This window comes from Micropterus salmoides, unplaced genomic scaffold (genome assembly GCF_014851395.1).
Source record: "Micropterus salmoides isolate LMB-PRFRI ecotype aquatic unplaced genomic scaffold, ASM1485139v1 Ms_hic_scaffold_14, whole genome shotgun sequence".
NCBI lineage: Eukaryota > Metazoa > Chordata > Actinopteri > Centrarchiformes > Centrarchidae > Micropterus > Micropterus salmoides.
Genome location: NW_024040485.1, coordinates 22,751,424 through 22,773,771, shown reverse-complemented (window position 1 = coordinate 22,773,771; position 22,348 = coordinate 22,751,424). Strand labels below are relative to the sequence as shown.

The 22,348-nt window shown below is 40.3% G+C and overlaps 1 protein-coding gene across 1 annotated transcript; it reads right to left on the bottom strand.

The window, feature by feature from the left end:
- Positions 1–3,033: 3,033 nt before the first annotated feature.
- Positions 3,034–21,472, bottom strand: LOC119902354 (BMP/retinoic acid-inducible neural-specific protein 3-like). The gene is made up of 8 exons (XM_038718491.1): positions 20,561–21,472; positions 20,108–20,390; positions 15,108–15,310; positions 12,439–12,656; positions 9,773–9,878; positions 8,969–9,205; positions 5,532–5,754; positions 3,034–4,359 (listed from the first exon to the last, which is right to left on the bottom strand). Exons 2-8 carry the CDS (start codon positions 20,362–20,364, stop codon positions 3,225–3,227), a joined length of 2,379 nt encoding a protein of 792 aa, XP_038574419.1. The 5' UTR covers positions 20,365–20,390; positions 20,561–21,472; the 3' UTR covers positions 3,034–3,224.
- Between the last annotated feature and the right edge of the window lie 876 nt (positions 21,473–22,348).

The window sequence follows — 22,348 nt, the reverse complement described above, 5'->3', positions numbered from 1 at the left end:
TCAATGTATCTGCATACATATAAGTTCCTCAAAAGCGTTGAGGTCAAGGACATCAAAACTATTCTAAAGTATCAACTAGAGAAACTTACCCCAGGATAAGCTAAGCAACTCCAAGCAAAGCCAAATCAAAACATCAGTGTGATTAACTAAATCGGCAGAACTAACAGGATGCATTACAGGATCTGGGCCTGTGCAAGTCAGTGCAGTGGAGCATCCTGTTCCCTAGGACTGTAAAACCATTAAGTCAGCGCCTGCATGAATGCAAACAGCATGCTCCTGGTAAACACCAGAAGCAGGCCATTACACAGCTATTAGAAAGAAAATAACAGAGCAACCCCCTTATTGTTCCAATCAAATCTTTGGCAATTTAACCTCAGTATTTTCTCGTTATCATCTTATTTCTTTCCAGTTGTAACCAAAGTTTTTGCCATTATTTAGAAATCAACTTTTTTAGTTGTTTGTTGGCTGGTCATTGCTCTTTTTAGGAATATTCCTCTGGGTATGTTTTCCTAGTAATCTTTTTTTGACTTTTCAAAGAGGATTTCCAAAATTGTCATATTTCAAATTTGTTTTTAAAAAAGTGGTCAAATGTGATGTTTTAAAGATCATGCAGCTTGTTTAAACTAAAAAATTTAAATTATCATCAAATGAAGTAACTAATTTAACAACAAAGCAAAAAGAGAAAGAAGTCAAAGTTTTATATTGCCTCTGTGGCTCAGTGGTCTTGTTAGGCATAGATAAGGTAGGGCAGGTAAGACAAACAAGCTAAATCATAAAATTAAATCATCATCATCACCTTGAATAAAACAGCAGATCTTTAGATAAGAAGACTGATACCACTCATATCCGTTTCCTAAATACAAAGCCACTAGCAGATGGGTTAGCTTTGTTTAGCATAAAGCCTGGGAACAGGGGAAACAGCTAGCTTGGCAAAATGTAAAAATGACATGTTAGCTTAGTCTTTGTGTTACACTAAATTAAACATTTCCTAGCTGTAGTTTCATAATTAGTGTACAGACGTATAGATGGTACAGATATGAGAGTGATATCAATTTTGTCATCTAACTCCCTGTAAGAAAGGGAATAAGCACATTTCCCAAAATGTTGAACTATGGCTTTAATGGTGGAAGAGTTTATTCTGTATCCTTAATCATGCATTTTTCTGTCTTTGTACACATAATCCTTGAGGTTTTAGTGAGGCTCTCAAAAGGGTTGTTCAGATGCTTTTGGGCCATGCTTCCTTTGACACACTTGAGTTGGTTAATGTAACCCTTGGAACCTTGACTAAAACTTTTGTTTACTTAGTACTGTTTTCTGTGTAATTGCTTTCAATTGGAATATGATAATTCCGTGTCCACTTTGATACAAATCAATTAAACATTTAAACACAACATCTCTCAAAGTGTTCACTTGAGATACAGAAATTCAATCTAGGACGAAGCCTTCATCAAAAGAACCAAAAACACTCTGAAGCTGTACTTGAGGAGAAGGTGTATTTAACCTGCCTTCACAGCCACTCGTTACAACAAACTCTTTCTTTCTGTCTTTTCTACATGTCAGACTCATACAAGAGGTACACTGGACTGCTTCCAAAAACACTGAACCACATTGTGATGCAGAATATTTGCTTGTTAAAAAGATTTTAAAAACACACCAGATGCTCGCTGTTAACCACAGGCATTAACCCTTTACTGGGACGAGATTTTCCTCACACACAGCCGTTTCCACTGTGTCAATAAACACAGTGTGCAGGTTGGTAGATTTGTGCATGTTAAATATTACTGCTGCAACTATACTTCAAATGCACAAACTGCAAAAAATTTTAATAACTTATTTGAAATGAGAGTATAAGAAAAAATAAAATGACAGCATTGTAAAAAAGGGAATTTTAAAGGGTGATTTTAACATGATATAACATATAATATATAGTCCTGTGATGTCTGATAGCTCAGTGAAAGACTTGTTACTTGTTAAAGCTTGGAGACAACGCAGCTGTGCCTTTAAAGTTGGTCAATAATATTGTAAAATCAATGTTTAAAGTAAAAACAGCCTATGGAAGATGATTAAACTTGTAATGAAATCAATGCCTTGAGGACAATGTTAAGCTTGGTGAAGGTATTCTATGCCACAAACTGATTGAACAGTTTTTTTACTCTCTTCACATTTATTCTGAATGATAGCATCAGAGCAAATTGTGTCTGGCTTTAATCTCAGGAGAAAGACGTTTGGTGAATCTTGATGAAGGTATGTCTCTCCTACAAGCTCTTTAGATGCTGGTCTAATAAAAGGCACACCATGCTGCTAGCCTGCGGCCCCACTGTCGAAAGCCCTGGCCGATTAAAGCTGATTTCCCTTTAGGTCAGAGTCGCTCTTGTGAGGGTCCCACTCGCTCCGGCACTGGGTGAGTACTATCCTTGTCACTGATACCTAGCTTACTGTTGTTTGATGCTGGGCATGTCTCTGTGGCGCCCCAGCTCATCTATCACAGTAACTGTGAATGGCAGACAGGGATGACGGAGGAGTAGAGAATGACTGCTCCGACCCTCCTTACTCTCACTATATACTTAGTAATCTGTGCCAAGGCTGTTCCCTCAATGGAGAATGGAGACCTTGTATTCTGAGGCTCCAGATGGGCAAAAACAACACAGCACACACCACTACGACTCTCCAGTGAGTTAAGTGAGATCCAGTATTTCTGTTTCTGTCACTGCTTTTCTCGCTGGTTTGAAGGTGGCGAGTTGGTGAGGCTATGTTTGGCAAAGGTGATGTCACTTATTTCCATGAACCAGTTTAACATTTTAATCAAAACATTGTGACAGTTGTCCTGTTGTTTGATTATGCTGCCAGGCCACTGTCAATCAAATCTGATCAAACCACACCCACATGGTCTTGAAGAAGCCGATTATTGAATGTTGAAATATTAATAAATGATAGCTATTGGTGTTTTGTTTTCCAAACTTTAACTTTGATTCTTTCATTATTGCTTATTTATTCACAAGTTTCGTATTATGGTGAAGTACTTAAGATCTGAAACCAAGTTTTCAAGGGCTTTAATCCATAAAACTACACTGGAATGATAAAAACATCAAATTTAATTGCACATGGTGTATGTAAAACAAAGCCTTGGATAACATACCACACACTTGACACAAATGGATCCAGCTGACAAAGTATATAAGCCTGTCTGTGGCAAGGAAATAGTACAAAACATCAAATAGTGGCCATTAACTACACAGTTTATTTGCCTCGTACTCTACGTAGTTTGGTTGTCTGGCACTGAAAGCTTGGAGGGCAGTGAGTATCCTGGTCACGTCTGCACTGGACAGTTTGAGTCTGTGGCGGAGCAGACAGGCGAACAGATCCACGTGTGGGGCCCCAGGAGGCGAGAGACGGTTAACCCTGTAGCGCAGCTCCACCAGCTGTAGCAGGGCAGAGTCCTGTGATCCCTGAGTATATGGGTAGTCTATCTGCAGAATCAGGTCCTGGATGGCCTCGGGGTCAAAGTGCACACTATATCCGAACAGCTGCATGCTGTTCACTTTCATGTAGCCGATGTTGTTAGATGGCTCTGTTGCCTCCAGTGGCTCATAGTACACTGTCGTGTTCTTATTTCCTCCTGTCGCTCCCACAGAGTCCCTGATACGACTCCTCAGGTAGAAATGAACCGTCTCAAAAAAGCTCTTCCATCTGTTTCCAAGTGTCAACGTCCAGTTATAGCAGTCCAAGGGGATATCCAGCTTGGTCCTCTCCCAGTCGGGGTATCCGTGCTGACCTATAGGCATGGTCCAACTCTCTGAATGGCTGCCCCCGAAAGGATTGACAAACAGAGACAGTGCCGGCTCCAGAGTGCTGTTTCTGGTGAGGCAAAACTGGAGGGCGAGTCCAAGGAGCATATGAACACGGTTGGACTTTACCCGGTTGCTTTTGAGGGTGAGCAGCATTCTTTTCCTCCAGGATGGGTCGAACCATGTGTTAACACGCACGTCGTTGCTCACAAACACAGCATGCAGAGCGATGCGTGGGTCGCGCCGCTGGAGCAGGTAGCGCAGCTCCAGATCCTGCAGGTCTCGGTCACTCTCCAAGCCCAGGTAGGGGTCGGTAGGGTCGGGCACGGCGGGCCTGCAGGCTCCCTGGGTCAGGGTGAAGCCCGGGTTACAGCTGGAGCATCGTGTCCGGTTGTCCGTGGAACAGGACGCACAGCGGGGACCGTCGCCCACAGAGCAGGGAATGAGGCCCTGGCAAGGCGGATGGTTGTAGGGGCAGGAGCAGCTGTGGCTCTCGTCACTGTAAACACCAACCTGGTTGTTCTCACTGCAGTATAAAATGGAGAGGGTGTAGCTCAACCAGAAGTGCAGAGGCCTGAGGAAGAGGTGACAGTTTAGAAACACTACACTGCTATAGTGACTTTTACAGCACATCAAATTCATATTTGTCACTTTGAGTCTTTTTCATGTTTTTACGATAATGCACTGAAGTAAAGGTTTTGTCCCAGAAGATTAATCCTGTCTTTCATAAAAAAAAAGTGTTGGTTTGATGTGCAGCAAAAACTATTTTAGCCAAACTCAGACTCAGCTGGAGTTCCCCTTCTGTGGTGCAGATGGGTGGTGATGACACACGCATAAAAACAGATGCGCATATCCATACACACATACATACATACATACTCTTAATGTCTCATAACTCTATCATCAAGTTTATGCTAATTTTTACAGTAGATACACTCTAAAATGCTATTGAAATACAATTACAATGTGAAAAAGCAAAAATATATAAATATAAATAATATAACACAAATATTCTGTTTCACAGAGACACAAAAAAACTGACTTATGCAGTGACCTTATACCACTATTGAATTATTTTTTACAAGTGGAAGGGGTGTGATAAAGAAGTGTAATTGGATTGTGGACTGAGGAGGTAGTGCCGCACTTGACTAGTGAGCTGATGGATTGTGTCATTTAGTTAATTTCCTTGCCAGAAATAGCTATCAACATGGAGTGTTCATGAGAGAGACATAAATCTGAGAAGTTATGACCACAGTGGTCTCCAGTAGGCTGCTGAAATAGAGCATCCAGGTGGGAGAGCTGCTGAAACAGCAGCTGTAACACTAAAAAATACAGTAATAAATGTAAGCAAAGTCGTCATGTATTACTGGCCACAGCAGCTTAAATTCCTGGATGTGATTCTGTTAAAATAAATGGATTATTATATGAGGAATTCTAAGATGCCAGATTGATTGTAATGCAGTTTAAACCTACAGACAGTGAAATATGTCTGTTTGTCGAAACATGATCCCGTTTGTATTTCCCTCAGCTGGAACAGAGAAGCAGCTTTGCCCCTGTCAGCACTTTTCACCTCACTCTACAACTACTTTCCCTCAAGTGTCTTCTAATAAGTACCGTCTCGCTCCACTGCATTCTCCCAGTGCCTGTCGCATAAATCATTTTCATAATTATAAGTTTTGGGGAGCACCTTGGGTTAACAGGCTACAGTATAAATATCCTCCCCCTTGTTCCCGTCTTGCGGCTTACCTCGGCCTCTGCAGGACTATTTTGGGCTGTTTTCGGCACCTCTTGCTGAGGATGAAGAGCTTGTTAGCTGTGCGGCGAGCTTTGGTGAAAAGCTGGTTGGTGCTGGTCTCCAGCTGCCTGTAGCGCTGGGGCAGGCTGACATCCGTCCTCCACAAGTGTTCCACGACAGATGTGTTTACAGCATAATGGGTTGGCAGTTTCCCAACAAAGCTTTGGAACTCCTCTGGTGGGAAAAAGAACATGAATAAGTAAACTCTGCCGGTGGCTATGTGCCGCAGGGTAACAATATCCAAAAAACTGTCTACTCCTTATTGTTTGTCCCAGAAAAGCAAACAGCTCAAGAGGAGAAAGAACAGCTGCAACATACCAAGACGGCATGTTTTGTTATTTGGAATTTCTTTTCAGGGACGAATGTTGATCTCATCAGCATGTCAGAGAACAAACTCCTTTTATATTTTATTTCTGTGAAGAGATATGCTCCATGTTAATCACTACCTGTTGCTGGTGTACATCACACACCTTCAAATCAGCTAGTCTCTAATTAGACATGAGTGACACTGAAAGCAAAATTGCCTTCAACAATTTGAAAGTAAGGCCGGTTGCCATGGTAACTTTAATCACTTGTGTCAGACATAACAAAAAATCGACATGTTTCTACAAAGTTCTTTGACATTTTGTGATTTTGAGGAAAGTTTTTCAACAGGGACACATTTGCATTTCACCTTTCAGAAGTACAGTTCATTTGCACATAGGTGCACACGTGACAGCAGCTCTGTTACTCTCTTTATATATTCTTTTGAATGTAGAAACAGGCTTAACTCAAAGTCCAAAAGATGGACACAACACCACAGGATTCTGTGTCTGCACCACTGTATGCTTTTCTTCAATCATCAGTATATCCTATTGTGGTATTATAATAATATAGTAAAATAATCTTGACTTTTTTCCCCTAACAGCAGGTACTTCCTCCTGATTTGTGCCATAAAACAATCAGATCTGCTGTGTAAATGCCAGTCAAGGTTACTAATCTTCTGCACAATGTTATGGTGTGTTTATGATAATTATAACACTGTTGCAAAATGAAATGCAATAACACAGTGGGTGCTTGGACACAGGCCAGTATTTGTGTGATTGTGGGTTCATATATTTGTGTCGACGCCTTTGCATAGAGTTAAGGGGAAATTACTATAAGACCCACGAATGAGGAAAATACAATGTGTGCTTATACACCAGTCCTTTCAGTCAGTGCCATACTATCAATGAAAGAGCTCCACAATGGTACAGAAATGCATTCACCAGCCTTGAAGATACACTTGTTGGTGCTCTAACTGTAATGGTTAGGTCAACACAATAAGGAAATGAATGATCAGTGTTTTGGCACCTTTCAATTATTGACATTACTTCCATCCATCCATCCATCCTTCCATTTTCATCTGCTTATTCGGGGTCGAGTCGCGGGGAGTGACATTACTTTAAATTACTTAAAGGGGCTATATGTAGTTTTTTAAATAAAATTAATCACTTTTTATTGCCTGTGTGAAGGGTTGTAATCTCACAAAACAATGATCCAATTGCTGGGTTTTTCTGTCACATTTTGTGATTGGCTTTAGTTAGCTCTAGTTAGATATTGTTAGCTTGCTGTCTGACGGCGAGCAGTTGCTAACTTTATCCTGTGCAAAATACTACTTTCCACATTACTTCACCAGCTAACGCGGACCATATTAATATCCTGTGGACCACCAGCATGTAATGGTACAAAGCAAATGTGGAGCGATTTGTTTATACTAGCCAAACGTGATGCAAAGTAGAGGCAGCCAGCTATTGTTACACTAACACGGATCTACCGCTGTTTGCTTCATAACATTGAATTTAGATTAATTGTCATTTTACTCAGGTATACAGCTTCTTTACCGTCTCTGTCGCTGTAACTTCCATGACCCACATAATATACAATAATGCAACATAACTGCGCAGGACAACAACACAGTTGAACACCCATTCAGTACAGTAACATTACTTATTGCGGTCTATCTGTTATAAAGTATGGCAACAATCATTTATAATATTCAATCTAGCTCACTAACCGTTTCGTTATCATCCAACACATTTAGCTGTGCTCACATTGCTGAGCAGAGAGGTATCTGGTGAAAGATACACAAATAATAATAATAAAACATTTTATTTGATGGTGCCTTTCATGACACATCATAAAATACAGCAAGCAGCAATAATACATAGCATCAAATAAACAAAAAAACATCAACAATCAAACTGAAATCAGTGTTGCACATTATTACAATGAGTATGCTAGTTTGAAAAGATGAGTTTTAAGAGCATTATACGGATGTGGGGGGGGAGAGAGTTCCAAAGTTTGGGTGCGGCGTACGAGAAGGCCCTAGCACCCATTATACTGAGGCTGATGGGGGTAGTGCAAAATGACTTGTTGTGGAAGACCGCAGGGAGCGAGATCAGTCGGATAAGTAGGAGACAGACTGTGGGGGGCTTTTAATGTTAATAGTAATATTTTAAAGATAATCCTTTATGATACAGGGAGCCAGTGTAATTGAATCAACAGAGGAGTGACATGTTCTGTGGACTTGGAATGTGTTATTATTCTTGCTGTGGTGTTTTGGATGAGTTGTAGTTGGTGAATAAGTTTGTTTGGGATGCCTGCTAAAATTGCATTGCAGAAATCAAAGCAAGATGTGACCAAAGCATTTAACAACACTTTGGTTGAGTGTTGGGTAAGTGTTGGGTGTAGTCTGAGATGTTTCGCAGAGGGAAATGCTATGTACAAAACTACATAATGCTCCTTAAACGTTTGACATTTTGAGAAATAATTTGCCTTCTTGCTGATAGTTAGATGAGAAAATCGGGTTTACGTTGAGTTATGTGCTGGGCTATTTTTACTCTTGTTTTTGTTTTGTACAGATTAAACAAACAAGATGCCATGTGTTTGATATTTACCATACAGGTATGTGAGTGGTATCAATCATTTTACTCTTGGCAAGAAAGAAAAGCCTGTGTTCTAAAATGTCGAACTTTCCTTTAATTACACTTTTCGTGTGTGATTCTTCAAAGCCCGTTGGCGACAAAAGGTCTGTGTATTTTCACACATTGCGGCCCTGAGCACCTAAAGAACCTTAGAACCATCATTTGATTTGACACAATGACTGACAGGTCTCTTGATTCAGTGTCCGGCAGCTGGCAGTGTTTGAATGCATTTAGAACAAAAGCAAGACATGTGTTTATGTTCATGTTAGCTCTTCAATGCAAATTTAAGTTTATAATTTTTTTTATAAAAAATAACCTGCATCCTGCAGTCCAGAATTCTAACAAAGCCTGTGTTTCACAGTGGGCTTTTGAAAGTACCATTCAAGCTGACATTTTCAAGTCCCATTTTGGAGAGTCATAATTAATTAAAATCCATGACTCACCGGATTCCTCAAACTCCTGGTTGGTCAGCCTCCAGGCGTCTCTGATGCGCTGCAGGTTGTTTTCCAGAGTGTCCAAGTCAGAGTGAGGACAGTTACACTGGGGGAAGTCCACGCTGCATTCACACCAGCAGTCACTGTTCTGGCAAACAAACTGGCCCTCAGATTTACAGCCGATGTAGTTGAGTGCCGCTTGAATGAAGCGGTTCTGCAAGTAGCCTGGTAGGATGACTTGCATCCCTGTGGAGGGTAAAAGATGGGATGAAGATGGGCTAAGGTCATGTGAAAAACAAATGTATTATAATTGGCTTTATTAAAGGATAAGGTTAGTGATATTTATTTTTTCTTAGGCCATGAAAAAACCATAACCAGCAATATATAGATCTCACGAGTAAGTAATGTGTGTGTAGCCAAAGCCTGATATACCTTGTGGCTCTGCCATAGAACTCAATGTCTTTTAACAATTAAAAACACATAAATGAGCCACAGTGTTGCACTGCGTGACATGTTCTGTCATTATCACACACACTGTAGTTTATTTTGAGTCAATCCAACATACAGTGCACTGTCCTGCTTCTGCAAATACTCACAAAACAAATACCAAATTCTGAGTTTTTCTCAGAAGAAAACTCTGCTCTGCAATTTATTTACTTATTTTTAATCTGCACTGGCCCAAATACACCATTGTAGTCAACCTCCTCAGAAGAATTCAGTGTTAATTAAGAAAGAGCTTGTTATGACAACTGCAGCAATGGGAGACCACAAAAACACAAATGTCACCATTATGAATTAGAGAGCAGATTTTACCTTGTAGTTGGACCTTGTTTTCTGGACTGTGGACCAGTACGGAGCTGACTGTGTCCAGATTGTCATAGTTGCTGCACCCGAGTGGCCCAGTTCTGGTTTCTGTCACCTGCATAGATATCAAGAAATTGTGAATCTGTTGTATCTTGTTATTGTCTTTTTTTGTCATTTCATTATGTACAGCTTGGTTGTGACACAGGTATGTTGTGTCATCTCTTGAGTTTGGATACCTCCCAGACCAACCCCCTTTTAAATACAGAGAACAAGACAGAGGATAATGTTAGCTTAGTCAGTGCAGAGTACTGTCATTCTAACATGACCGGTATGTATTGACTAATTTTGCTTGTGTATTTTCAAAAAAAAACTCATCAAAGGCTGTAAATGAATTTTGAATGCAATGAGTCACTATGAAGTAATATTGAAAAGGTCTTCAGAAAGCTCTCTCTCCTCAGACAGAATAATTTGTTCTGATCTAAGAAGAGAAATCAACATCTCTCTGACTGAAAAACTTTAAACTGATTCACCTCTTCGCTTCCATCATTTCTAACAGTAATAAATCTGGATGTAAAAAGTTAAAAATTCTTACTCACTGAAACACAAAAACACATAACTTTCTGCGTATTAGCAAGAAGAATCCTTCCTATTTCTCACTGAATCCTCATTACCGTATGTGATTTTAATGAATGGCCATGTATCGGTGCTGCGTTAACATCCCTCATAAAATGTAGTATTCATCTCCCTCTCTCGCTCCCTTTCTCTCGCTCTGATCTTCAATCTGCCTGAACTCCACACACGCTGCAAAGTGGCAAATGAATGGAAGTCAGGCTGGCTGGAAATTAATGGAATGATACCTCTAATCCATCAAGCTGATGCATAACCATAGGAACACGTTCTCAGTTTGGGGGGGCACTTGTCATCATCAGTGGCTACTCACTTTAGCATCTACTATTTGCCCCTCGGGCTGATTAATGCATACACTCTAATAGCCACTTCAGATGATAAAATGGATGATTGGTGTTTTATAGTACGGGACGCACCACTGCTGCAACGTTCTGCTTCTTCACTCTCTTCTTTAAAGCTACCAGGAAGGCGATGTCTTAGATAGTATTGTTTTCTTCTGCTTTAAAAGTAGTCAGTTAGTCTGTAATGGGTGCTAAAGAAAAGACACGTTGGACCTTATTATAAAAGTTAATTAAATTCATTTATCAGAGTCTGATACAAATCTAATCATCCAACTTCCTGCTGCACATATGAGTTTTCTCTGCTGAAGAGAGAAAAACAGGAGAGATAGATTTGACAGACTCGCTGCATGCCTGCAGCTACAACAGGTGAACTTTCTAGTGTCAGGCTAAATCTGTAAATAAGCATTTGTTCTTAATCCTACCTGATTTAATTAGTTATGAAAATAATTTCCCTGAGCTGGATTTAAAGGATTTGCTAGTGCATGTTACCTTCAAGTTGAGCTAACAAAGTGTCACGAATCTAAACTTTGCTCTACTTACATGTTGTGACTGAATTTCAGTCACTGGTGGAAAGATGCTAAGAAAAAGTTTACTTGAGTTTTTCAATGTTATGTTACTTTAAACTTGTACTTTCTCTCCCTAAGAGAAATATTGTATGTTTGATCCACTACATTTATTACAGCTATAGTTAATAGTTACTTTTTAGATTAAGATTTTATACACATGTGAGTGATCTGTTTGTGAAATATGAATCACTGCCCAGCAGAGTAAAAAGCTGTTTAAATTAGCTTCATCTCAACCAATGGCAACATAAATAGTACTGTTTACATGTTAATGTATCAATAATATAGATTAAATAATACAATAATATAACATGGTCAGGGGTCAGTCTGTGTACTCTGAGCACTTCTGATACTTTAAAGAGTAATTGAACACCACATTAAAAAACTTTGTTACTGCCCTCTCCGTTTCAAGCCTGTACCCATAACCACAGCCAGCAGGCAAGAAGCATGATGTGACAGTGTACAGACACACCATGGATTACACTTCTGCATCAATTCAGCAAGGTGAGAATTTAAACCGTTGAAAGTCAGTAAAAAAACAAGATTTTAGTTCACGATTTAGCTGTTTTTTTAGCCAAGTAAATTTTGTTGCACCAACATCTATGAATTTTACTTACTCTAAGTAACACACTGAATGCTAAACCTTTACTAACTTAGTATTGTTATAGTGTGGTATTGGGTACTTGTACTTCAGTAAATGATCTGAATAATTCTTCCATCACTGACATTATTGGCACAGTAAAAAATATGAATACATAAACGTTGTATATCTCAAAAGTTTTGTAGGTGGATGTACACACTAAAAATCCATTTTTCTTTACCCAGGGATTTTAGTGTGTACACATCACGTATCACTTTTGATCTAGTGACACAACAGTAAAACAAAAATAAAAACACTAAAACTGGGTCAAAACAACCCACTAGTAGCCTGCTGGGTGTAGTTAACCGAGCATTTCAATGGTGCTATATTGACCAATGATGGTTCAATTTTAACCTATTGATGTATGTATGCATTTATTTACAAGGCAGATTTATTTTTCATTTTATAACAGGGTTGTATTGGTAAGACTGAAGGGCAATGACTAGGGGTTTAATCTCCCAACAGACTGTGGCTGTATTTAGACTTTTCTTGACTTCCACAAACCCGTATTGCAGTGGATGCGATCTGGAGGTGGTGCAGTCTACGTAGCGTGCTCTCTCTGTCGGTGAAGTAAGAAGCAGCCAGCTGGTGGAGGGCCTCCAGGGTCACTGTCCCCGTTGTGTTTGACTTCCTGTTGCTGCCATGGCTGCCCTCGTCCCCTGGGGGCGAAGACTTCTGGCTGAGCTTCCTTTTGTCCACAAATATTGTCAAAGACTCCTCTCCTGGTGACAGTCAGGCAGAGGGAACGAGAGCTTCATTAGCTCTGACAGAGCAGCACTAATCACCTTTCATTAGTATCTATTCAGATCGGATAGAAAAGCGCAGTAGTGATTAAGTGCTGTGGGGGAAGTGATGGTTTGGATGATTGGAGGAAAAGGCACAGACAAGGTCTCTGCATCTATTAAACTCCTCGGGAACAGAGAGCTTATTCAATACCATTGATCAAGTTTCCTTAATTATTTTAATTATCTTAATTATATTCTACAAAAATTACATTAAAAACAAACCAGAGCTCAGGTCAGCGTGGCTTCTCTGGGAGACAAATACATTCTACACATGGAAACATCTCTAACAATTACAATTATCACATATTTTCACACTTTTAACATTACGTTTGATGTATATTGTTGAAGAATAATCCTTTTCTGTGATGAAGTGATGTCATTTTTTTGGTATTTTTCAGTCTCCAACTTCAGTGCTTCTATTGCAATAGTTGATTTTACCACATTTCTCAGTATAACTTTCAATGTGTGCCCCCAGAGAAATTTTGCATAATTGCTACATTTAACTCTGGGTTGCAGTAACATAGTCATTGTTGACCAATAACTAACAGGTTAATAAGCCCAATAATGTTTTTATAAAAGGCTGATTGACCAGGGAACTACAGTAAATGTGTATCAGATTTCAGTTAACAGAGGGATGAGGGAGAGTGTTTTCACAGTGGGTGCTCTTTAGCAAACCTTTAACAAGATTAAATCTTCCTTTAACTTTAATAGCATGTCAAGGCCATTTGTCAATACATGTCAGATTGGCCCATTCCCCAAACCGGTCCCTCGGCACCAGCATTTAGGGAGCGTCACTCCATATAAGGTGACTTTTGTAGCTGCAAGGGAACCTCAGTAGGAATTAAGAATAAGGATAAACAGCATATGCACAGTAATGCCCACTTCCAGATACGTTCCAGACAAACAAGGATACCTGAAATCCTTTGTTGTAAGAGTTTTCTTGTTTCCCTACAGATGTTAATCAGCAAAAATTCTGCCAGGAAAGTTCCATGTTGAGCTTACTCATCCAAAGTTCACCAAATGACCACCACAACAATAAATATATAAGTCTTCGAGCCATTGTATTTTTTCCTTATTTTTATTTAATGCTACCTAGCTAGCATGAGCCAGATGGTGTGCCATTTTAAAAGGCATACAAGTTCTCCAAACCAAATGATCAAATTACCTTCCAACATGACACATGAGCGCTCTCTGATCTATCTGCAATATTGGCAGGGTGATCTGTTGTCGGTGTCTTTTAAAACCGTTACATATGACAGGTACAAAAATTATTCATGTGCCTGTTTTCTGATCAGCAACTGCAATGGTTAACATTTGCTTAGGGAAAATCATGGTCAACAAACATTATTTTGCTTCTGCTTTTTTTTAAACCATGACCACCATCATTTCCTACCCATAACCAAGTAGTTTCTAAACCTAAACTTAATCACAGCTGTGGCACATTAGAAAATAATCATTTGAAAAGTAATTCTGAAACAATGCCCCTATCAGCAGGAAGACACTGTTTGTCTGCGCCAAACAAAAATGATTCATAGATATGACTGTTAAAAGAAAACAACTTTGGCTGTTGGCAGGAAAACAGCAGTACATCAAGTCTAAGTTACACACTTTGTTGACGTATCCGTCCACCTCAATCTGCTATATCAGTCAAAGTCTGAATGTATTTATGATTCCAAGTGAATCATAAATAATAATCATACATTTCTGCGTTGCACTGTGGTCTGCTGAGTACACTGTCAGAGGAGACTTTCGTATCTTTGTCTTTTCTATGATGGATTTCTGAACACTGGTATAAAATGGGGAAACTATAAAGAAGTGCTTTGTCTTCAGTTCTGAGATAATTACAGCCAAACTATGTGTTTGCTGTTTTGTTTTTTTTGGGGGCCAGTTACCGTATTTGTCGGAATAAGATAAAAGCACACCGAATATCAAAATAATCATGGATTGTTGCTGTTTTCAACAAAATTTGGATAGTTTCTTCAAATCTGTGTTATTTTCTTACAGCAGACACTTCAAACCCACACTTTCTTCGAATGATGAACACTTTGTGATAATCATTCATTAAAGAAAGAAAAGATAAGCCAATTGCATTCAAATGATACTGTAATAAAGCTCTGTTTAGGGAACCATGCTACTTTGATGGCCTAACAAAAGTAGTAAATCTGTCTTTCACTGCCTTTTCCAATTTATTTTTTGTACACAAAACCAGAGCAATTTGATGTTATTTGTGAGCCAAAAAACACTGATCCAGAAAAATTATTATATGCTTTGTTGCTTAGAAAGTAGCAGACGGTAAAATCGACACCCCATGTGCTGAAAAAAACTACCAACCACATTAGAAACTTTGTGAATCGAGCTTGCTTTGAAGCCCTGCGTACACTACTGTACCTCCCAGAGTGGCAGAGAGGAGGAGGTGGGTGCCATATTTCTTGATTAGACTCTCTGTAATCGTCTGGGGGGTTGGCCGCCTCCCCAGCTGGCGGATGGTGTGCATGAAGTCGGGGTCGAGGGGCAGAGCCAGGCCACCGCTGCCACCAATACTGTCCCGCTTCTCCACCGCCAGACTGTTGACCTTCCATCGACCAAACTCTCTGGAAACACACACACACACATACACAGACGTTTGCTCACTTGGTTTAGGCCTAAGGTAAGGTATAAGGCCCCAGGAGGCTGTTTAACAAGATGTGTTGAGGCATGAATACTGTAGATTGTATTGATAACACACACATGCACATACATGTTTAACACGTGATGAAACTGTAATGTTACTAGCTGTAACAACCAATGAAGAACTGTAATAATGTGCCTTCAATGTAGTTGTATTTTTTGCTCTTAACGGAGTACAACATTTTTGTGGGCTTTAAGTCAATGAGGTTGTGATTAGTTATTTATCCATCCTGTGAATCGCATGAAGGTTATTACGACAGTGGTGTGTTCATTTGAATTGATTGGATCTGGATGTTATTTAAGACTATTAATGATAATGACATAGGGGCTCAGATTAGGGGTGTGAAGAGACTCTTAGCTCGCGAGACATCACGAGAATGAGACGAGTGTTTTAAATATATCCTCAATGCCGAGATACATAACTGTGGGATCTCCCCCCGGAAATTTTGATCTTTAAACACTGCACTGCAAAGTTTCTGCACCAATTTATAGTGGAAATGTTTTTATGTATGTCCTTTTATATCCTGTTCACAGGTAGAGAACGGAAAAATTGGCTAAAAAGAAACTGTATCAAGAAGTTGTTAAAGGTACTGATTGGTGCATGCATGTTTTTGGGTCATTTTAAAATCAGTAGCTTGTTTTTTTCTTAAGCTGAAGTTTTTTTTCAAAGCACATTTGTTTCTTATATATTTTAATTGTACTGCATGTTTTCTAAATGTGAAAATAAACCTTTTGAAAGGCATTTTCATTTGTTTTTTAACTGCAAGCTATATTTCATTGCGTAAATGACACCTATGAGTAATTATTTCATAGAAGACATCCTGCAACAGTCAACATTTAGGCTTGACATCTTTTTCTTTATCAGTGGTTGTAGTGACATTGCCTTTACAACTACAACTCGGAGCAGAAGCTAGATATTTCAACCATTTATTCAGCACCTATACCTTTCCATTTCAAATTCTCTACTCACTTACTAACTAGTTTCTGATGTGCTCTTAATTAAAGCCAGGGCTGTAACGACTATTGAGGACAGTGAGGTCATGTGCCGGTATATATAAGTTTTATAGCAAAACATTTTTCCCGCTGTCAACGCAGACAGGCTTTGAAAGTGCTTATACTTTCATGTTGTCATGTTGGGAAACTGTATGTTTTTTTGATTTTGTTTTTTACAGGTACGCAATTTCCAAGGAGGATTCTTGGAAAGAAAATAGGGAACATAGACACTAAATTCTGGGATATTTATTAAATTGAGAATTTAAATAATTGTGTTGATTTTGTTGAATTAAAAAAGAATTTCCTTAAAATAATGATTTGACATTTTGGAAAATACACTTATTTGGTTTCTTAGAGAGACATACATGAGTAGATTGCTACCCCACTTGTATATATATATAGGGTAAATGTGAAGCTACTGCCAGACATGGGAGTGGTAAAATTCTTCTCCTCTGACTCTTACCAAGAAAGCAAGCATATTTACTAGTGTTGACATTTTTTTGGAAGAAGAAAAACTGCACCATTTAAATAAGACTAGAGTTGTTCAGCTGTTAAAACGCACTCAGGTTGGTTGGAAAAACGGCCTGTGCTATCAGCCTATCATAGCTACAAGGTTGGTTTGTGACTGAGACAGTAAATATCCCAAAGACCAGTATTACATCCACTTTTAGTCATATTTGTGTTTATGTCGCTCCTTAAGACAAATATGTGTGTATATATGTATATTTCAAACCGAATCATAATTTCTACTGTTTCAAATTACACAATATTTCCACATACCCCCATGACAACTGCAGAAGTACTTCCTGATTGGGAATTTCTGTTATAGGGCTTACTGTAGCTCATCACAGCTTTAAATAAATCCTGCACGGGTAAAACAGAACTCATTGTAATGCAATGCTGTAACTCCCACAGCGACAGAAAGACATAAAAACCAAAATAAAGTCCCACATCATCAGCTGCCATCATTTGTTATCTTGTGCCCTTTGGACACAAGTCTCGCTGAACTTTAGCTATTCACAAACCGGCTGGGAGATACCGCTGCTACTCTCTCTCTGTTTCTTCCTCCATCCATAGCATCAGTTCCCACAGTGCTGCCTGCTGCTCTGTGTACCTCCCTCTCCTTCTAGGAAGCAATCAAATCACTGCCATGAGAGAAATGATCGGCAGCGAAATAATTGAGGAACTGGGACAGTGTGGAGTGTGTCATTACAGCCAATCATCATAACAAGGGGACAGGCTGAGTGTCCATCCCTGGTGGACAGATGGGCGTTGTGGATCCAGCCCTGGGTTTAGCCCACATCTATTCCATCAGCATCCACATAGGGCAAACAGAGGTGTGTTTGTTGTAGGAACATACTTGGATATCTAAATATGAAGGCCTACTGAAAGCAATCATTAGTGTTGAAAACTACTCCTAAGGGTGGGGGGGGAAACAATAAAAGAGCAGAAATGGGGAGCAGCTTGATCACATGTTGCTGCATGAATGACAGCCATGTGTTTTTCATGGAGGTTTTTCAGCTGCAGAGGTCATAGGAGTAGAACAGCAGTTTAGGCCCTCAGGCTATTTAGGAGCACGTAGAACAATATGGAGCATGTGCAACTCTGTGGGGACTGTATAAAATATAGTTATAACATATGAGAGAAGAAAAAATGCCTTCAATGTTTCCTCAACTTTTTCCTGATGTTATCTCTACAATTCATTAAATAATAGATCAAAATGAGCAAAAGAAAACTGGATCAAATTGACTCTCCTGTCAGTTCTCATATTGTTACAGCATTTTTTTTTTAACCTTGGTCCGGTCTCATTTTAGAGTCATCCTTAAAATCCTTAATCCCTAATCCTTAAAACTGCCTTTAGGTTAGAAATGTGAGCAGGCAGCTCACATAGGTTGCAACATGGACTGCTTCAGGGTAAAAGACCCTCGAGTGGTGAAATGTTAGCCAGCCAATACAGATGGTGGCAGCCTTCGACAGTCCAAGCTGTCTGCTCCTTTGTTACTTTCAATGCTTTTCACTGATTATGGAGGTGGTTTGGCAAAAGTGAAGCCTGAAGTCAGGGGGCTATTGGGAAATTCATACAGCAAGTCAATTGGAAAAAAATGCAGGTGTCACTAAGAGATAAACAGCACAGCCTAAAAGATTCCTGAGAGGATATAATGGACCATTCATACACACCTACAGACCATGACGGGTTTTTTTCCCACTTTGGTTAACACTCGGCAATGTCCACCAGAGACAATAAATACAGTCCTGGGCCTGAGGCGAAGTCACCTATGGTAAATATAATGAAAACTGCACCAATAAACACAAGTGAAGGCTTCACAAGGATGTCTTCTTCTCAGCAAAATCTAAAAAACACTCAATAAATAGCAACAACACAGCAACAACACATAAAATATCATATTCAGACCCATCTAACTACACCTGTGTTACTACACCTGTGTTGCTTAAAACTGAAACATGCAGGACTGAAATGCATTGATAGACATATCATATCTATACCTAACAGTTGCAACAAAGCAAGAACAGAGTTTACTGCAAGCCTTAAGAGTGCTTGTGAGGCTGGAATGTTTAGAAAAAGGCAGCAGCAGCAAAGTGGGGATACTGCAGGAAATCGCTGAAAGGATGTAACAAAGTGTCCACAGGCTGGCATGGGAATTACTCCTGCTGCAGGGGTCATATTGAAACATCAGCAATATCAGAGTCAACAAATGTAAAATTCTGAAACAAAAACCCAAGCAAGCAATAAATGTTTGATGCTACTCAGAAGAGGGATCCGTTTTCAGTCGAAATACTACAATACAGCAGCAAAGGTCACACTTAGTTCTTCAGATTTGCTCATCAGCTTGCAACTAATTCGGTGCAGGTGTGATACCTGTGAGGGCACTCCTGAGAGTATGCAGGTTTTCATCCCAAGCACTGCAGCAGCTGCTTTCACTGATTAGTTCCTCTTTGGCTCAAAGTGCTCATCAGTGAAATTATCCAGTGGCATGTTGGGTGGAATGAAATCCTGCAAGCACTCATAGCCCAAACATGAAACTCTTGAAACATATAATAAATACACGTAGGCTTACAGTAATTACAGTAGTCTACACACAGATCTCTCCTCCTGTTAGTGTTGTAGTACTCAAGACCGGTCTTAAGACCACATATTGACGGTCTTGGTCTTGTCTCGGACTCGACCGCATTTGTACTCGGTCTTGTCTCGGTCTCGGACATTGAGGACTCGGGATTTTAGTTCAAGACCAGTCAAGACCATAACTTTGGGAATATCAATAAATTGTCTTATTTATTTTTTAACATCCTAACTTTGATTGAATGTAAAACGTACTGATTCAAATGCAACCCATAACCCTAATTAAAAATGTGTTGTTCCTGTTAACGACTGTCCCCCCTCCCCACGATGGTAAACATGGAAGAGGAGTGTTGAATAAAGATGGTTACGTTGATTTCAGCTCTTAGTGTTAGTATGTGGGTGTTTTAATGGGAATGTGGATCTTTCAGATCAATTTGAGAAGTACCTATGATCTCGTTCCACATTGTATTGTGTGTCATGTAGAACTGGTCTTGGTCTTGACTCGGTCTCGTCCTGCCTCGGTCTTGGTCTCGACTGGTCTCAGCCCCTAAAAGTCTTGGTCTTGTCTCGGTCTCGATAAACTCTGGTCTTGGTCTTGACTTGGTCTCGGTTTGGGCGGTCTTGACTACAACACAACCTTCTGTCTCACCTGTAGATCTTGTATCTGGTGCTGAAGCCCTGCTGGTACCTCTCCGCAGCCTCCGTGAACTCCAGGGATTGATGGAAGGGCCCTTTATCCGACAGCAGCCAGTCCAGGGAGCCACGGGCGCCGTCGCCGGGTCCGGCGGCGGGTGCGGCTCCACCGGCGGCGGCCCTGGATGTCCAGCAGCAGCAGAGCCACAGGCTGAGAGCCGCCCGCTCCCATAGCAGAGACAGCCGCTTATGACTGATTCTCTGACAGCTCATGCCAGCGACACCTCATTCTCTCTGGACTACGAGGAGAGCAGACTAGTACAGTGTCACAGTTTCACAGATTATAGGGATGAAAAAGTAGTGCGTCGCGCAGATTTAGAGGGAAAATTGGGGGAAGTTTTCATTTAAAACCGAGTGTCTGAGAGTTAAATACACGATGCATGTTTTATTACACTGAAAAGGCACTTACCCGATTTTGCAATAGGGACCAAACGATGCGCTCTCAAGGATAAGTCAACTATTCCGATCTTGCGAGAGCTGCAAATTAAACCTTTCCTGTTCAGGGATCCGGCCGAATTCATTAATTCACGACGAGCCCTTACTTTCAAGCGCTACAGCAGTTTTATTTCTTCTCTCGCTTAACTTTATTTCGGGAGACGATCCTCCCGTATCCTTGCATCCACCCGCTCCCCGGTGGGAAGTTGCAGCAGTGGAGGCACGAACGCAGAGGAGTTCATTCTGAGGATGTCCGCGCAGTCAGAGACATTTCCAGAGGTTGAATGCAAAAGGTGGATTCCCCCATCCTTAGTGGGCCCCTGTTATTACATCGTATGATCCTTGAAGTTGCTGTTATTCTTCTACAGTAATGATAAACGTTGCGTGCGAGTGGTTATTGCCCCCCTCTGCAGTGTGAGCCGGTGGATGAATGAGCGCCTGCTTCAACACAGAGTGCTTTTCTTCCCCAGTTTATCCAAGTGAGATAGTGAGCGGGCGGGCAAGTGCATGATGATGAAGGCAATACATGCAATCTGAGGGCATACAAGTTTTGAGGACAGCAGGGTGATGATGATGATGATGATGATGATGGGGTTGCATCAGGACTGCTTCCATCATTCGCCATTACCTTACCTTTGCCATCACATCTCTGTGAACGTGGCACATTTAAAGTGTTAAAAGGAGCTTGATGATAGACCAATTATGTTTTTTCCCTTTTATTTTCTGGGGCCACAGCTCCAGAGCCTGCAGCATGCGTGACTAAATGGCCCGCATCTACCTCTGCTATGATGCACATTGCTGGATTTACCAGTGAAAATAATTACAGGACATTATCAGGGAACATGTTTCTTGGGTGATGTGATTCAAGTTCAGGAGTGCACTCATTTTGCCACCTCCAAGCATCATAATTTGCACAAAAAATATTTTCCTGCTCCAAGTAAAAGGATGCTTAAATTCATAATTATGCAAAAGAAATGCTCAAGCTGTAACTTTTAAATGATAAACTTTGAATGCTCAAAACATTTTAGTGTGAATTCACATTACTAATGGTATTTCTCAGACAGTGATGAGTGAGACAGGTGGAGGAACAGATGCTGAAGTGGATTTTTTTTCTCTCCCCCCTCCTGCCTTTCTCGCAGCGAAATCACAACTACTTGACACACAGTCGACAAATCTTTCAGACATGTGAAAGCTGAATGACGTTAGAGGAAAGTTAGCTGCCACAAGCCTTCAAATTATGGAGGGGTAGATAGCAGGGACGTAGTTCAGTGTGTTTGCGTGTGTGTTTGTTTGAGGAGGGGGGTCGACAGGTACAGCAGATTAATTTCCTATTAGACTTGTGCTCATTGGGATCTACAACAATGACAAAAAGCTAAATTCCTGAGCCAGAAGTTTTTGATGTTGGTGCAATTAAACTTTATGTTTGCCAGGAGAGTCCTTTGTCTCGCACTTTCTAGTCATCTTGTCATTATGCTTGTCATTCACACTGAAAACCTGATTGACAAAAGGACTCCTTGTGTTAAATGGGCTGCGAGGAGAGTGTCTGTTGTTCATGATGGTAGTTGAATCAATAGCCTGCTTGCATTGATTCCCCTTTGCTTTAATGTTATTTGGCCAGCTCCCCATTGGATGCCAGGGGAACAACATAAAAGCATCAATAAAGCATCAATACAGCTCGAGATCTACAAATGACAATGCATACTAGTAAGGGCAGCAATAAATACTAGTAAGAGCTAATAGTACTAAATACCTAGGGAAAGAA